Source organism: Nyctereutes procyonoides, unplaced genomic scaffold (assembly GCF_905146905.1).
Source record: "Nyctereutes procyonoides isolate TBG_1078 unplaced genomic scaffold, NYPRO_anot_genome, whole genome shotgun sequence".
Classification (NCBI taxonomy): Eukaryota; Metazoa; Chordata; class Mammalia; order Carnivora; family Canidae; genus Nyctereutes; species Nyctereutes procyonoides.
Window position 1 is genome coordinate 12682599 of NW_026575155.1, and position 13640 is coordinate 12696238.

The window sequence follows — 13640 nt, forward strand, 5'->3', positions numbered from 1 at the left end:
CGGAGGCGCCGGGTCGCGGCGGGGAGGGCGCGCTCTGCGAGAGGCGGCGGCCGGCGGCCCCGCTACGTTACCAGCCGCAGTGAGAGCGAGGCGGCGCGGCCCGAGCTGGGCAGGGGCCAGAGCCGAGGGACGGCGGCACCGGGCGGCCCGGAGGCTTGAGCGAGGCCCCGCCTGGGGCCGGGCCGTTACCTGCTCCGCGCGCTCCCGCCGCAGCGCCAGCCTCGGGGCGCCCGCGCGTCGCCATGGAAACCCGGCGCGGAGCCTCCTGGGACCGGCGGGGCCGGGGGCGGGGCGGCGCCTGCGCACTGGAGAGCTGAGCCGGAGAGACGCGGGCCGGGGCCTCCCGCCGCGGGGGCTCGGAGCTCGGGGCCGCCGCCTTCGCCCCGGCCGCCCTGGGGCTGACGCGCCGATCCCGCGGCAGCGCCGCTGTCCCTTCGCGCTCTCGTTCGCGCTCGGCCACGTACTGGTGGTTTGAATCCGAGTCCAGTGCGCATGTCTGGTTCCCTGCCCGGAGGCGCACGGACCCCGAGCAGCGCGCTCCAGGTGGGCTGCTGGGCAGGCAGGTGTAGACGCCGGGTTCCCCCCGGGGAGGGCGGTGGGCCCAGGTGAGCAGGTGTAGAATCGATGCCTCTGCCTGCAGAAGTGGACAGAGAGCAGAACACTCCGGCTGACCTCTCCTTATAAAGATGAATTTCTTTGGTGAAAGAAAATCTTGCTTGCAAAGCAATGTAGGGAATTTAGAATGCACAGCAAAGTAGGAAGGAAAATTAAAAATCACCTAGATGGGGGCGTCTGGGTGGCTCAGTGGATTAAGTGTGGGCCTTCGGCTCAGGTCATGATCCTAGGGCCCTGGGATCTACTCCCCCTACCCCCCACCCCCTTGGGATCCCTGATCAGTGGGGACCCTGCTTCTCCGTTTCCTCCCTCACTGGTGCTCTCTTCTCTCTATCTCTGTCTGTATCTCTGTCTCTCTCAAATAAATAAAATGTTTTAAAAAATTACCAAAAAAAAAAATCACCTAGATGATGATTGTAGGTGATTTTTAATGATGACACAGGAATTTTAAAGGACTGCATAGGCAGCATTAACACATATATTACTGCTTCTCCTTTTCCTCCTCGCTTTTCCTTTCTTTTCTCCCCCCCAACCCACATTGTATTAATGCCAATGTTGAATATCCCTATAAGTGAATCTTTGAGGTGTGAAAATTAATAAAGGGGAAAACATCGCTAATGTAGGTCTGAGGCTACAAGGGGGAGCCCTTACCACTCAATTACAGTCTCCCACAGAAGTGTCAGTTACAGTTTCCAACAGAAGAGTGTCAACAGGAAAGAATGATCAGTTATGGGCCCAACAGGGAAAGATACCTGTTGCATCTCCTACAAGAAATTGGCCACCCCTATAACTCAGTCAATGAGAAAGTCATCACCCTGAACTCTTGCTTTCTCAGGTGGACTTTTGAATCCCTCCCAACTTCTTTCTTTTCCATAAAATCATGTTCCTCTTCTTTGTTTGTTGAACTTGCCTGAAGTTTTGCTATATAGTTCCCAAGTTGGAATTCTTTGTTACTCCTAACTAAACCCATCTGTTGGCAAAATAACTGCTAGTTTTATGTTTAAGGTTAGCAGAGGTCACTCCTGACTCCTTGGAATAAATCCTACATGTGATACTGTAGGATCAAAGGAAATGTTCACTTTAAGGCTTTCTGAAGGTATATGAAAGTTTGCCTTCCAGGCAAATGCGGCCCAATCCTTAACCCACATTGGGGATAATCTTTTTAATTTCTTAAAAAATGTTTGCCCATTTTATTGTAAAAAGTTGACACTTTACTTTGATTTTATTCACGTATTTTTTAGGAAGGATAGACATTTTTTCAATTTTTTTGTAATGTATACATTGTGATTTTCTTTTTCCTGCCTTTTGCCCATTTTTCACTCAGTGTCCATCTTTGTAGAACTTTCTATGTTCTCAGAAATTTATTTTTATTTTTTTTAAAAGAAAGTTTTTTTTTTTTTTAATTTATTTATGATAGTCACAGAGAGAGAGAGAGAGAGGCAGAGACACAGGCAGAGGGAGAAGCAGGCTCCATGCACCGGGAGCCCGATGTGGGATTCGATCCCGGGTCTCCAGGATTGCGCCCTGGGCCAAAGGCAGGCGCCAAACCGCTGCGCCACCCAGGGATCCCAATGTTCTCAGAAATTTAGATTTGCTGTATGAAAACTTGGTGTGTGGTTTGTGTTGTAAATATTTCCCCCAGTTTGTCAAATACTTTCAAATTTTGTTTAGAGTGCATTTCGATATTTGTGTAGAGTTAAATTTATCACATTTTCTATTTATGATTTTTGATTTACATGTTATGTAGTAGGGGTAGTGGGCATTTCCAAAGTGACTCTGTTTAGATCTAGTTTTTTAGGGTAGGTAGGGGGCAAGGCTTCCCCTTCATGTCACTACTTCCTTCCTTCTTGTGCTGTTAGGGGACCCATTCTTAATTTTGGTGGGCTGTATTTCTACAACCTTAGGTGGTGAGTTAATCCTAGAAGGTGGGTGGTGGTGCTTTTTGTCGGGGGTGATCTGGGCAGCATCTCTAGGATGACATACAGCAGACAAGTGTCCCTAGACTTGACATTCCTGGAAAGATGCCTGATGTATGGCTGGTGATGCTTCCAGGACAGTAACAAAAGTAACAGAAGTGACAGTTTATTATTAAGTGAACCTCCCAACCCTGGTACTCAGGACTGGAGGAACCTGAAAGATGGGGGCCCCTCAGAGCTTCCTTTCCCATCCAAATGGTCTCTCTGCTTCTTTGCTAGCTGTTCTCAATCTATAGAATTTGTTTCTGCTTCTTTTCCATCTAGGGGAGAGAGACCCAAGGAGTACAGAGCTGAAGAAATGCCTTTAGTAATTCTGCTACATATCAACATATGCCTTTATTCCTCTGTATTAGTTTGGGTAAGTCCACTATAACAAGTCACCACAGACCTGGTGGCCTAAAGCAACAGAAATTTATTCTCTCCCAGTTCTGGAGGAAAGAAGTCTGAAGTCAATGTGTTGGCAGGGCCATGTTCCCTTTGAAAGCTCCTGGGAGGAATCCTTCCTTGCCTCTCTGGCTCCTGATGTTCCTTGGCTTGTGGCAGCACCACTCTTCTCCCCATCCCTGTCTTCACACGATGTTTTATCCGTGTCTCTCTGTGTGCCTTTTTTTCTTGTAAGGACATCAGTTATATGGCTTACAGCCCACCTGAAATCCAGGATAATTTCATTTTAAGATCCTTCACCAATTTCATCTGCAAAGATCCTGTTTCCAAACAAGGTCACATTCTGAAGTTTAGGGGAGACATGAATTTTTTTGGGGGGGGACATTATTCAACTCACTGCTGTTACTCTGATGGTCACCACTGTCATTCTACATGATAAAAATATGCTTTTATTTTTCATTTTAGGTTGCCTATAACATTATGTAGACCAAAGCATAGCATCTGATAACATTTATTCTAAGATCATCTCAGGATCTCTGTGAAGTTTGGAGTCAATATCTCACACTTTTATCATTAAAATTCGACAAAATCATTTTTTCATAGTGTATGTTCCTCAAGTCACCACAATGTATCTTATGATTTTATCTGTCAATTATACCTCAAAGCTGAAAAATTTTTGAAAAAAAAGGTATTATTATTTCACTTAGCATCAGGGACTAGGGATGTGAAATGATAAGCCTTCTGCCTTTTACTGAAGCACACAGCTTATACCTGAAGTGAATTTTCTAAGGCAGAGATTTGGTGAGCTTTATTGTAAGACTTCCTTGGAATGTTTGATATTCTTATTAGTTATCTTGAAGTTGGTGGGACACCTGCACCCTGATGTTTATAGCAGCAATGTCCACAATAGCCAAACTGTGGAAGGGGCCTTGGTGTCCATCGAAAGATGAATGGATAAAGGAGATGTGGTATATGTATACAATGGAATATTCCTCAGCCATTAGAAACGACAAATACCCACCATTTGCTTCAACGTGGATGGAACTGGAGGGTATTATGCTGAGTGAAATAAGAGAAGAACAAATATTATATGGTCTCATTCATTTGGGGAATATAAAAAATAGTGAAAGGGAATAAAGAGGAAAGGAGAAAAAAATGAGTGGGAAATATCAGAAAGGGAGACAGAACATGAAAGACTCCTAACTCTGGGAAACGAACAAGGGGTGGTAGAAAGGGAGGTGGGTGGGGGGTGGGGGTGACTGGGTTATGGGCACTGAGGGGGGCACTTGATGGGATGAGCAGTGGGTGTTATGCTGTATGTTGGCAAATTGAACTCCAATAAAAAATAAATAGTTAAAAAATTATCTTGAAAAAAAATTATCTTGAAGTTTATTGGTGTCACTGTCATAAATGAAAAGATCTATCAGCTAGAGTTTTCAAATTTCTAATTTGTATGTTTTCATTGTCATTGTTAAAAGGATAAAGTTCTAAAAATTATCCGTAGTGCACAGAGGGTGCACTAGGAATGTGAGGGTAGTGTCAGGAGTTTTTCTGGTATGGCCTGGAGATAGATGAATTGGGCTCATGTCGTGAATGCACCATTTTCTGTCCTCATCCTTTTATTTTTACTTTTTTTTTAAGATTTATTTATTTATTTATTTATTGGTGAGAGGCCCTGAGAGAGAGGCAGAGACCTAGGCAGAGGGAAGAGGAGGCTCTGTGCAGGGAGCCTGATGTGGAGTTCAATCCCAGGACCCCAGGATCATGCCCAGAGGCAGAGGTTCAACCACTGAGCCACCCAGGTGCCCCTCCTGTCCTCATCCTTAAGGAGCGATAGGAGTAGAACCCACTGTTAGTGTCGTGCAGATTAAAGGAGTGGTTTCTGTAAAGCACTTAAGGAAGTTCTGGCACTTGGGAAACACTTAAAAATGGTTAATTCTTACTTTAAGTAGGCTATTCTTTCTCCCTAGGGCATGTGGATGGAGGGGGCGTGTCATTGTCCAAGGCAGTGTTGCCCCATATGATTAGCAGTTGTATATTCCCTAGGGCTCATGAGAATCAGCTATAGTTTATTACTGACTTACAAAGTCATTGAGAAATATGCATGGTTTATTACTCTCTTAAATCATATTTGGAGAAAAGTGGCATGCTCGTGTGGTAGAAATTGAGACTAAGGTGTTGAAGAAAATACTTTGTATGACAAAAACGGTATAAGGTTACTTTACAATTCTGGAATTAAAGGAAAGAAGAGGAGCAAAAATGACCTATAATCATTGGTGGGTTTAAAAATAAAATTTATAATGCTAATGACTTAAATTTGGGGAGCCATTAACCATCTTCACCAAGGGCCTAATTTTGGGAGTAAACTTTGCATAGTGAGGCTGTAAGTTAAAAGGTGGTTTTCTCGACAAATACCCACCATTTGCTTCAAGTGGATGGAACTGGAGGGTATTATGCTGAGTGAAGTAAGTCAATCGGAGAAGGACAAACAGTGTATGTTCTCACTCATTTGGGGAATATGAATAATAGTGAAGGGGAATATAAGGGAAGGGAGAAGAAATGTGTGGGAGATATCAGAAAGGGAGACAGAACATAAAGACTCCTACCTCTGGGAAACGAACTAGGGGTGGTGGAAGGGGAGGAGGGCGGGGGGTGGGGGTGAATGGGTGACGGGCACGGAGGGGGACACTTGACGGGATGAGCACTGGGTGTTATTCTGTATGTTGGTAAATTGAACACCAATAAAAATTAATTTATTAAAAAAATAAAAACTAAATAAAATAAAAGGTGGTTTTCTCAATCATTCTTTCTGATGTAGATGAATTTGAGCTATGCTGCAGGGGTGGGGTGTCCTTTCTCATCAGACACCCATCCTATGGGAGGGCAGGGGGCCTCCAGGGCCCTGGGACTCAGGTGAAGGGGGCAGGTAAAGAAGGCCTACAGACCCCTCCTCGCTCCAGCATGACAGTACCAACCACCGCCTTCGGGAGAAGCAGGGGCTTGAGAAAAAAAAAAAGAGAGAGAGAGAGGGAAGCAGGGAGAGGGAAAGACAGCGAGAAAGTGAGAAACAAATGAGACTGTTAACTAGGAGGAGTAAATAACCCCCCTGGTGACTTCATCTCATATGTCCTTGAGCTTGATTTTGAAACCCATTAGAAAAATGGGCGGTAGCATTTGGGCTTTTTACTGGATTTAATGATCTGCATAAATAAGAGACTGTTACAGACATTTATTTTCTCCCAACGTCTCTGAAAGAGTGAAGACATTTAACTTGTTGAAATCATCCCTGCTGACAGCCCGCCTCTGCCGCTCTGCCTTGTCTGGGATGTCAGTGAAACCTTATACGTCTGCGGCCTGTCAGCTTCTGTTCTTTAGGAGAAGCAGGTGGTAAGGGGAGAAAACTGGAAACGGGCCACACACAAAGGCATCTATTGTATGAGTTCACCGAATTTTTTTTTTTTTTAAACGGGTCGGAAAACTTGAAAGTGCAGGAAGCCTTTGCTTATTTCAAGGCCCGTGTGGCTCACTGCGGACCCTTGCAGTCTGTTTGCAGAAAGCCTCTCATTCACGGCGTCCTCGGGGACGAAGCTGGGGTCTCCTGGGCCTTCCCTGCGCCCGGGTGCGCGGGGTTGGTGCTCGGCGGCCTGGTTGGTGCTCGGCGGCCTGGTTGGTGCGCGGCGGCCTGATTGGTGCGCGGCGCAGCCTGGCCTTGTAGGGGCTGTTGTCGGGCGTTCAAAGTCAGTGGCCGCTTTTATCAACCAATCCCGTCTCCGCCTGGCGGATCCCCCTCGTCCCGGGCCAATGGCCTAGGAAGTCCGCGCTGCCCGCGCCGCTGGGGCAGGCGCAGGGCTTAAGTTGCGGAGGGAGGCGCAGGGGCTCAGACGGCGCTGGGCGGCCGCCAGCTCGCACCTGGCACCTGCACCTGCACCTGGCACCTGCTACCTGCACCTGGCACCTGCTACCTGCTCTGCCGGGCCGCGGTCGGGATCCGTCTAGCGCCGCGTCCCCTCACGGGGGTGTGTTGGGGGGAGCCCTCTTTCCGACTGTCAAAATGGTTATCAAAGTGTTTGTTGCCACATCTTCTGGTTCGATAGCGGTAGGTGTCTGATGGAATCCGTGGGGCTTTCTTCCTGTCTTTCTTTCTGAGCAACTCAGACGGGGAGGCAGAAGCAGTGGCTGTGGCCCAGCGTTGGCCTGAGCTTTCCTTTATGAGGAGTGTGTAAGTCAGCCGTGGCTCTGCAGTCAGCCCGCGTGCCTTTGCTTTCTGCGTTCGCTTTAACCTTGCTGGAGAAGTGTGTAAAATGAGTGATCCGGGCCAGCTGGGTGTGAAAGGGATTCCAGGAAGGGGGCGGGTTTGATACTAGAATTTTTAACATGTGATTTGTGTCGTGTTGTGTTTGCATATATTATAGAATCAAAGGTTTTTTTTTTTTTTGTGGGGTGCAATGTTTCTGCCAATCATTCTGTAAGACTTAGACTAACTTAAAGTTGCAAATACATGACACTTTGTGTAACAAGGCCGTGATGAACCAGACTCCTGGGTGTAATTACAGTTGACCCTTGAACAATGGTGGTGGTGGGGGGTGGTTGCTTAAGGGTACTGACACCTCCAGAGTCGAAAATCCATGTACAACTTCTAACTCCCCCAAAATTCACTAATGGACGACTGTTGACCAGAAGATTTAATGACAACATAAACAGTCGATTAACACATATTCTGTATGTTCTATGTAATATAACCTGTATTCTTACAATAAGTAAGCTAGAGAAGAGAAAATATTATTAAAATCACGAGAAAGAGAAAATAACATTTAAAGCAATTTCTGTATTTATAGAAAAAATATCTGCATATAGGTGGACCCATGTAGTTTAAAGCTGTGTTGTTCAAGGCTCAATTTTACTTGTGTGTGCGATGCAACCATACCAAAAGTGTAAAGTTAGCATGTGTAATCATATTATTTCGGGAAAATGATGTCACAGTGACAAGAGCAAACATCTCTAAGGCCACAGTTTTAAACCCTCTAGGAATTCAAACGGACCAAAAATAGGTACTAAGAGCCCACCCCATAACACTGTGCATCTGATTTCTCTGGAACCAGGCTCAGAGTCACCCCTCCAGTTCCTGCCTTCATTCTGTGCAGGATAGACCTGCCTGAAGAAACAAGGATGATAGAAGGAGCCAATTCTCCTTGGCAATGATTCAGGCTTTGATCTTAGGCTTGATTCTTCTGTGTCTATCCGAGACTGACATTTCAATGAGCATTTGAGCATTGAGGGGGCTGTGGCTGGGGAGAAGCTGTTTTATCAGTCCTGAGTGTTGGATGCCAGCAAGGGGGCTGTTTCCTTTTATATCTGGTTCCTGGGCCATCCTGCAGCTTGGATTTCACTCAGCCAGGATGATACCCTCGGCCAGCAGCTGGCCGCGAGCAGCCCCAGCGCTGGCTCTTGAATGCCCCCCGTCCCCCACAGTCCTGAAAGTTCACGCATTTTCCAGAGGGCAAGAAGAGAACAAGAGAGAAGAGGCTGGTCGTTCCTCTGAACACAATCCATCAGCAACTGCTTAGTATCTGTGGAGCATCTTTTAACAGAAAGAGATGAGAGTAAATTCCAGATGTAAAACCACAAAATCTTTTGTGGCTGTTGATGACCTCAGAAACTTTTAATTGATCCACGAAGAGCACATTTTCAGATTATTAGATTAAAAAATGATTTTTTTAATTGAATAAAATGGCTTTAGTGGGCTTTCAACATGCTGTTGATGCTCATTGATGGAAACTTTTACCACTGACCTGCCAACCTTCTACATGTTCTGTAGGCCAGGTCTAAGTGCCCTATGCATCCTTCCACAGACAGTGAACAAACTTGGGGTTCTTTTAGGATTATTTGGTATCTTATCTTTTTTTGTATATTTTTTTTGTTGGAATTTGATTTGGTGTGGTGTCTAATATTCTTGAAGTTTGGGTGTATGATTGAGTTAGCCTCAAAGGGTCTGGAGAGGAACTGTTCACTCCAGAGTCCTGGAAAAGCCACATTAATTCTGGTTCCCTAAGCAAATGTTTTGTTGCCACTTGGAGTTGTTTGACCTTGGGAAAGTTATTTCACCTTGCTGAGCCTCAATTTCCTTATCTGTAAAACGAGGATAAAAATAGTACTCATCTCATGGCGACTTATTCCTAAATCCTCTTGAGGATTTAGGAAATAAGCACGGAGTACCTTACATAGTGTCAAGTGCTCAATCAGTGCTTAATACATATTATAATTATTCATTAATTTTATAATTATTACATATGGCTACTTAATATTATGATTATTATAACTATTAGGTATTATAATTATTAGCTAATGTTAGTTAATGTTAATCAGTATTATGTAGTTGTTCTAATTATTAGTTAATATTAGTATATGTGAGTCTGGATTATGTTTCAGAAGAATTGTCCCAAGCCACATAAGTGGAATAATTTCTGTATTATCCTAAAGAATGAAAACTGATTATTCCCATATTATAAGTGCTAATGATTTTTCCTGAGTGGGGAGACTTCACCCAGAAGCTTCTTTGCAGAACCCCAGGGCACCTGCCAGTGTGTGGGGTGGTCAGTCTGCAAACGCTTTACTGCTTGTTTCTTCAGTCTCCTTACTTTAAAAATGGATTCTTGCCTGCAACTTAATTAGCCAGGGCATATGACTTCTATGGGATGAATTAAATAAATGAAAAGGAAACACCTCTTTATGAGGGCTTACACATATGCAGCTGTGTGTCACATCTCTAAACAGTTGATGATAAGGCGCTGTCACATGTTTTACTGCTTTACGGAGGAACATGGTGAAGAGACCTTGGGAGTGGGAGCAGGTCTGTGTTGTCCCAAAGGCCTGTGCTACAGTAGGCTGGGGAACCAAGGGAGAGAGGACAGTCCTCACTCTCTTCAAGATGCACAGCCCCTGGAACCATGATCTTCAAGGACAGATCCTGATGGTGGCTCCTGGGTTTCTCAATCAGTTTTTTTCAGCCTTGCTTGAGTGTAAATATAGCGGGCAAAGCCTCAGCCCTTGAGCAAAAACTCCGTCTTGAACAAGATGGATCTGGGTGTAGATCTTGGAAAATTCCTTAGTTTAATGGTGCCTTAGCTTTGTTATTTTAAAATGATGATCAGAGTACTTAACCTGGCTTGGGAACCAGGATGAGTCAGAGGTTCTCACCTCGTCCAAAACGCTCTTCCACATGTCATGTTCCTTGGTTCTCACCAGAATCTGAGGAGGGTGACGCTTTACCAGTTTGGCAGATGAGGCAATTCAAGAGTGGATCGCTGCTCAGACAGCAGCCTTCTGAGCCAGGGCGGGAAATGCAGGTCACCTCTGCTCAAATGCAGTTTTTCACTAAGTGCAGGAACCTAACTGTATAAGACAAAAAAAAAAAAAAAAAAAAAGGAGATGCCAAGCAAGTGACTCAAAGATCACTCTGATACATTCCAGTAATCAAGAGTGGCTGGTGACTTCAGGAAAACAAGACTTTCTTAAAAGTAAATATAACAAGATAGGAAAACAGAGCTCTCTGAGCCTCTGCTGAAGTCCCAAAGGCTCCAAATGACCCAGACCCCAGGGACGCCCAGATCCTCTAGAGGGGCTGCCTAGAAAGAAGGTATAGCCTGGGGAGCCAGCAATGCCATGGTGCTGTAGAAAGAGGAGAAGGGGTAGGATGTGGGCTGAGAGGGTGTCTGTGGTGAGAACCACTGGGTGCTGTGCATGCTCCTCTCCCAGGGGCTATAGAGGGAGATGCCCTCTGGGAGCTGATGTCTCTGGTGGTCAGCTGAGGAGGCCACATGGAGAAGAGCTGCACTTTACATGTGAAGGTCTGTGGAGCTCCTTGAATAGGAGGGAGGACTGTGGGAGAAAGGGCCACACTCAAGGTGGCCATCAGAGTGTAGGCAGAGGCATCCATGCCACCAGGTGAACTCATGTACTCCCTGCTCCCCTCTCCCCTTCTCTGGGCTCATCCTAAGACCCTTCTCCAGCCCCAGGCAGAACTCGGGTGCTCCAGACAACCAGATGAATGATGCATTTAAAGTACTGGTGCCAGTTTAAAGTACTGATGTTTGGGGAGGATAGAGGGACAAATTTTTCTTCTCTCTCTCTTTTGAGCGAGAGGCTGAGAAATAGCACTTAACACAAGATCATGCACCTAACATTCCATTAAGTTCTTGCAGATGCAATTGCTTGTCTTGCAAGAAATAACAGCAGACAGATCTTCCCATCCCATTTTCTCTATCTCTCTTTGATTTTCTAACCAAAGAAACACAAGTCAGGATTTTGGGAACTGTTTTTCATCTGCTCAGAAATCTTGGAATAAAATGAAACCCTTTTATTTAACCTCAAGTCCTGAGGCATGATTAATAGAGATGGAAATAACATTGGTGAGGTGGCAGTGGACCTCAGCCAGGCTGATTTGGGTTCCTGGGAGGGTACCTGAGAAGGAAGGAAGACAGGGGTTTTGAAAAGAATAAAAGATGTTACTTTTAATCAAAGAATTAAAGAATAAAAGATGTTACTTTAATCAAAAGTAAACCTGCCTAAAACAAAGACATCTCTACTCTTCAAACAGCAAAGTTATCTCTGGAAATAGCCAAAGGAAAAAGTAGTTTATAGAGTGGCATGGATAATTGTGGACAAGTTGGAAAGTAGGTATAGAAAACATGATTAATTAAAATAGTAATTTAATTCCAACAACCTGTCATCAGGTCTGATGGGATTTTGTAATATTCAGAAATTTAGCTGTGAAGCTATGGAATTTGGAGCACAGTTTTGGTGGGGAAAAGCAGAAGGTATGCCAGCCTAGATTTAGGGGAGGACACATGGTGGAGAAATCTGAGCTCCTCCTTTGCTTCTGATATATGTGACACTCAGGAATGTGCCAGAGTGCTTGTGCCAGAAGCTTAAGGGAAATTCCGTCACCCCACACCTATCTGTATGACTTTCATTTTTATTTTTGTACATGCTTGCCCCAAACTGAATCTTGCTGATTAGGTGTTGTATTGTAGCTAACAGCAGCCTTCAATTTATTCATCTAATGCTTTTAGTCGAATTATCTTTGTTATGTTGATGGAGCAAATGTTAATTAAAAAGTAAATGTGTGATTACCATTAATACATACGTGGGTACATAACATATATTCACTTTTATATGCAATTTATATTTACTTGTAGAAAATTAGAAAGTTATTTAAATTCATTTATAATTAATATAATATATACAATTGGGTCACCACCCAAACCAAGTTATATAGAGTTTGGTCTGGGTGGTGATTTGCTTCCAGAGCTTAAGCATCCATGTGTGCTTTATTTTTCCTTATATTAAGAAGGAAATACTCTACACATGAATCACTGATAAACTCCTTAATTTTGGTAAAAATGAATAAAAAATATATGTATTTGGTATACAAATCTACAAAAGGAATTGGTTTTGATCTGAAGAGGGTTTGAGGCTAGGCTTTAGGTTTGGGACAGGCCTTTTATAACATTTGTTTGGTATTCTCAAATTCTGGTACCTCTGCTGATAAATGAGTTACAAGAGAATGACAGGGGGCCTCATGCTCTGTTATAAGCATTTTTAGTGACTTGTTTTGATATGAGAAAACACTGTATGCAGAGGAGTTAACAAGTTAAGATATTCAATATTTTTATGTCAAAGAAAATACTTAAAATTTTACTCTTATTTTTAAGCAATGGCTTCTTTTGCCTCTTGATTATTTTCAGCATGTTCAGTCTAGAATGTACAAATGAGTTCTTTGAATTTTAAAAATTTTTAAATTTTTCTAAGATTTAATTTATTTGACAGAGAGAGAGAGAGAGAGAGAATAAGCAGGAGAGCAGTGGGGAGGGGCAGAGGGAGAAGCAGACTCCCCGCTGGGCAGGGAGCGGGGAGCGGGATGTGGGGCTCTATCTCAGGACCCTGAGATTGTGACCTGAGCTGAAGGCAGATGCCCAGTTGACTGAGCCACCCAGGCACCTCCTCCCCTTTTTAAAGAGAGTTCTTCACATTTTTTTTTTCCACATGAAGAATTTGGTATACTGTTTTGTGCAGAGTAGAGTGGATAAATAAGTGTTGATTGACTGTTGGGTTGACCACTCTGGACCTCTCTCCCAGAGGCTCCTAGTGGAGTCCACAGAGTGTGCTCCAAGTTGTTTACTAGGGTGTATGAAAAAAGGCATTGTGCATTCTGGAAGTGGATTCTTTGAAACAAGAAAATGGTTGTAACTGTCTCTGGGGACAGAGGTCTGAGCCATGAAGAGGGCCACTTTCCTGAGCAATGGTGGCTGGTAGACAAGAGCCTCAAGTATGGAGATGGACACAAAGAGTTGTCTCTCAGGTGGAAAGGAGAAATCCAAGGGAGAACTTTTTTTTTTTTTTTTTTTTTGTGAGCTGGGAGACACAGCCACTGGCTTTTTTCTGGATTTTCCTCTGTCCTTTCCCCTTTCACTCATTTTAAGTGGGCTTTCCAATCTCTTAGATTATTTCTAAAGCCACTTTTGTTCAATGTGCCCATTTTCATAACTGTGCGTGAAGTTCTTTCTAGTTGGATGTACTTGGTATTTAAGTTTTGTAGTGAATTGTCTTTTCTCCCTTTCCTTCTTGCTATTCTTCCAATCCCTCCTTTTCTTCATAACCAATCCTTAT

The 13640-nt window shown here is 44.1% G+C and overlaps 1 protein-coding gene across 2 annotated transcripts in view; it reads left to right on the top strand.

Moving 5' to 3' along the window:
• The first annotated feature begins 334 nt into the window (after nt 1-334).
• SH3BGR (SH3 domain binding glutamate rich protein) overlaps nt 335-13640 on the top strand; it is a 62868-nt gene continuing 49562 nt past the window's right edge. The window contains exons 1-2 of one of the 2 annotated variants that reach the window (XM_055313513.1): nt 335-543; nt 2856-2949. In XM_055313513.1, coding sequence (XP_055169488.1) covers nt 2890-2949 — 60 coding nt within the window. In that variant the 5' untranslated portion in view covers nt 335-543; nt 2856-2889. Of the gene's footprint in view, nt 544-2855; nt 2950-6778; nt 7072-13640 lie in introns of those variants that run through there. The other variant, XM_055313514.1, reaches the window with a different exon arrangement.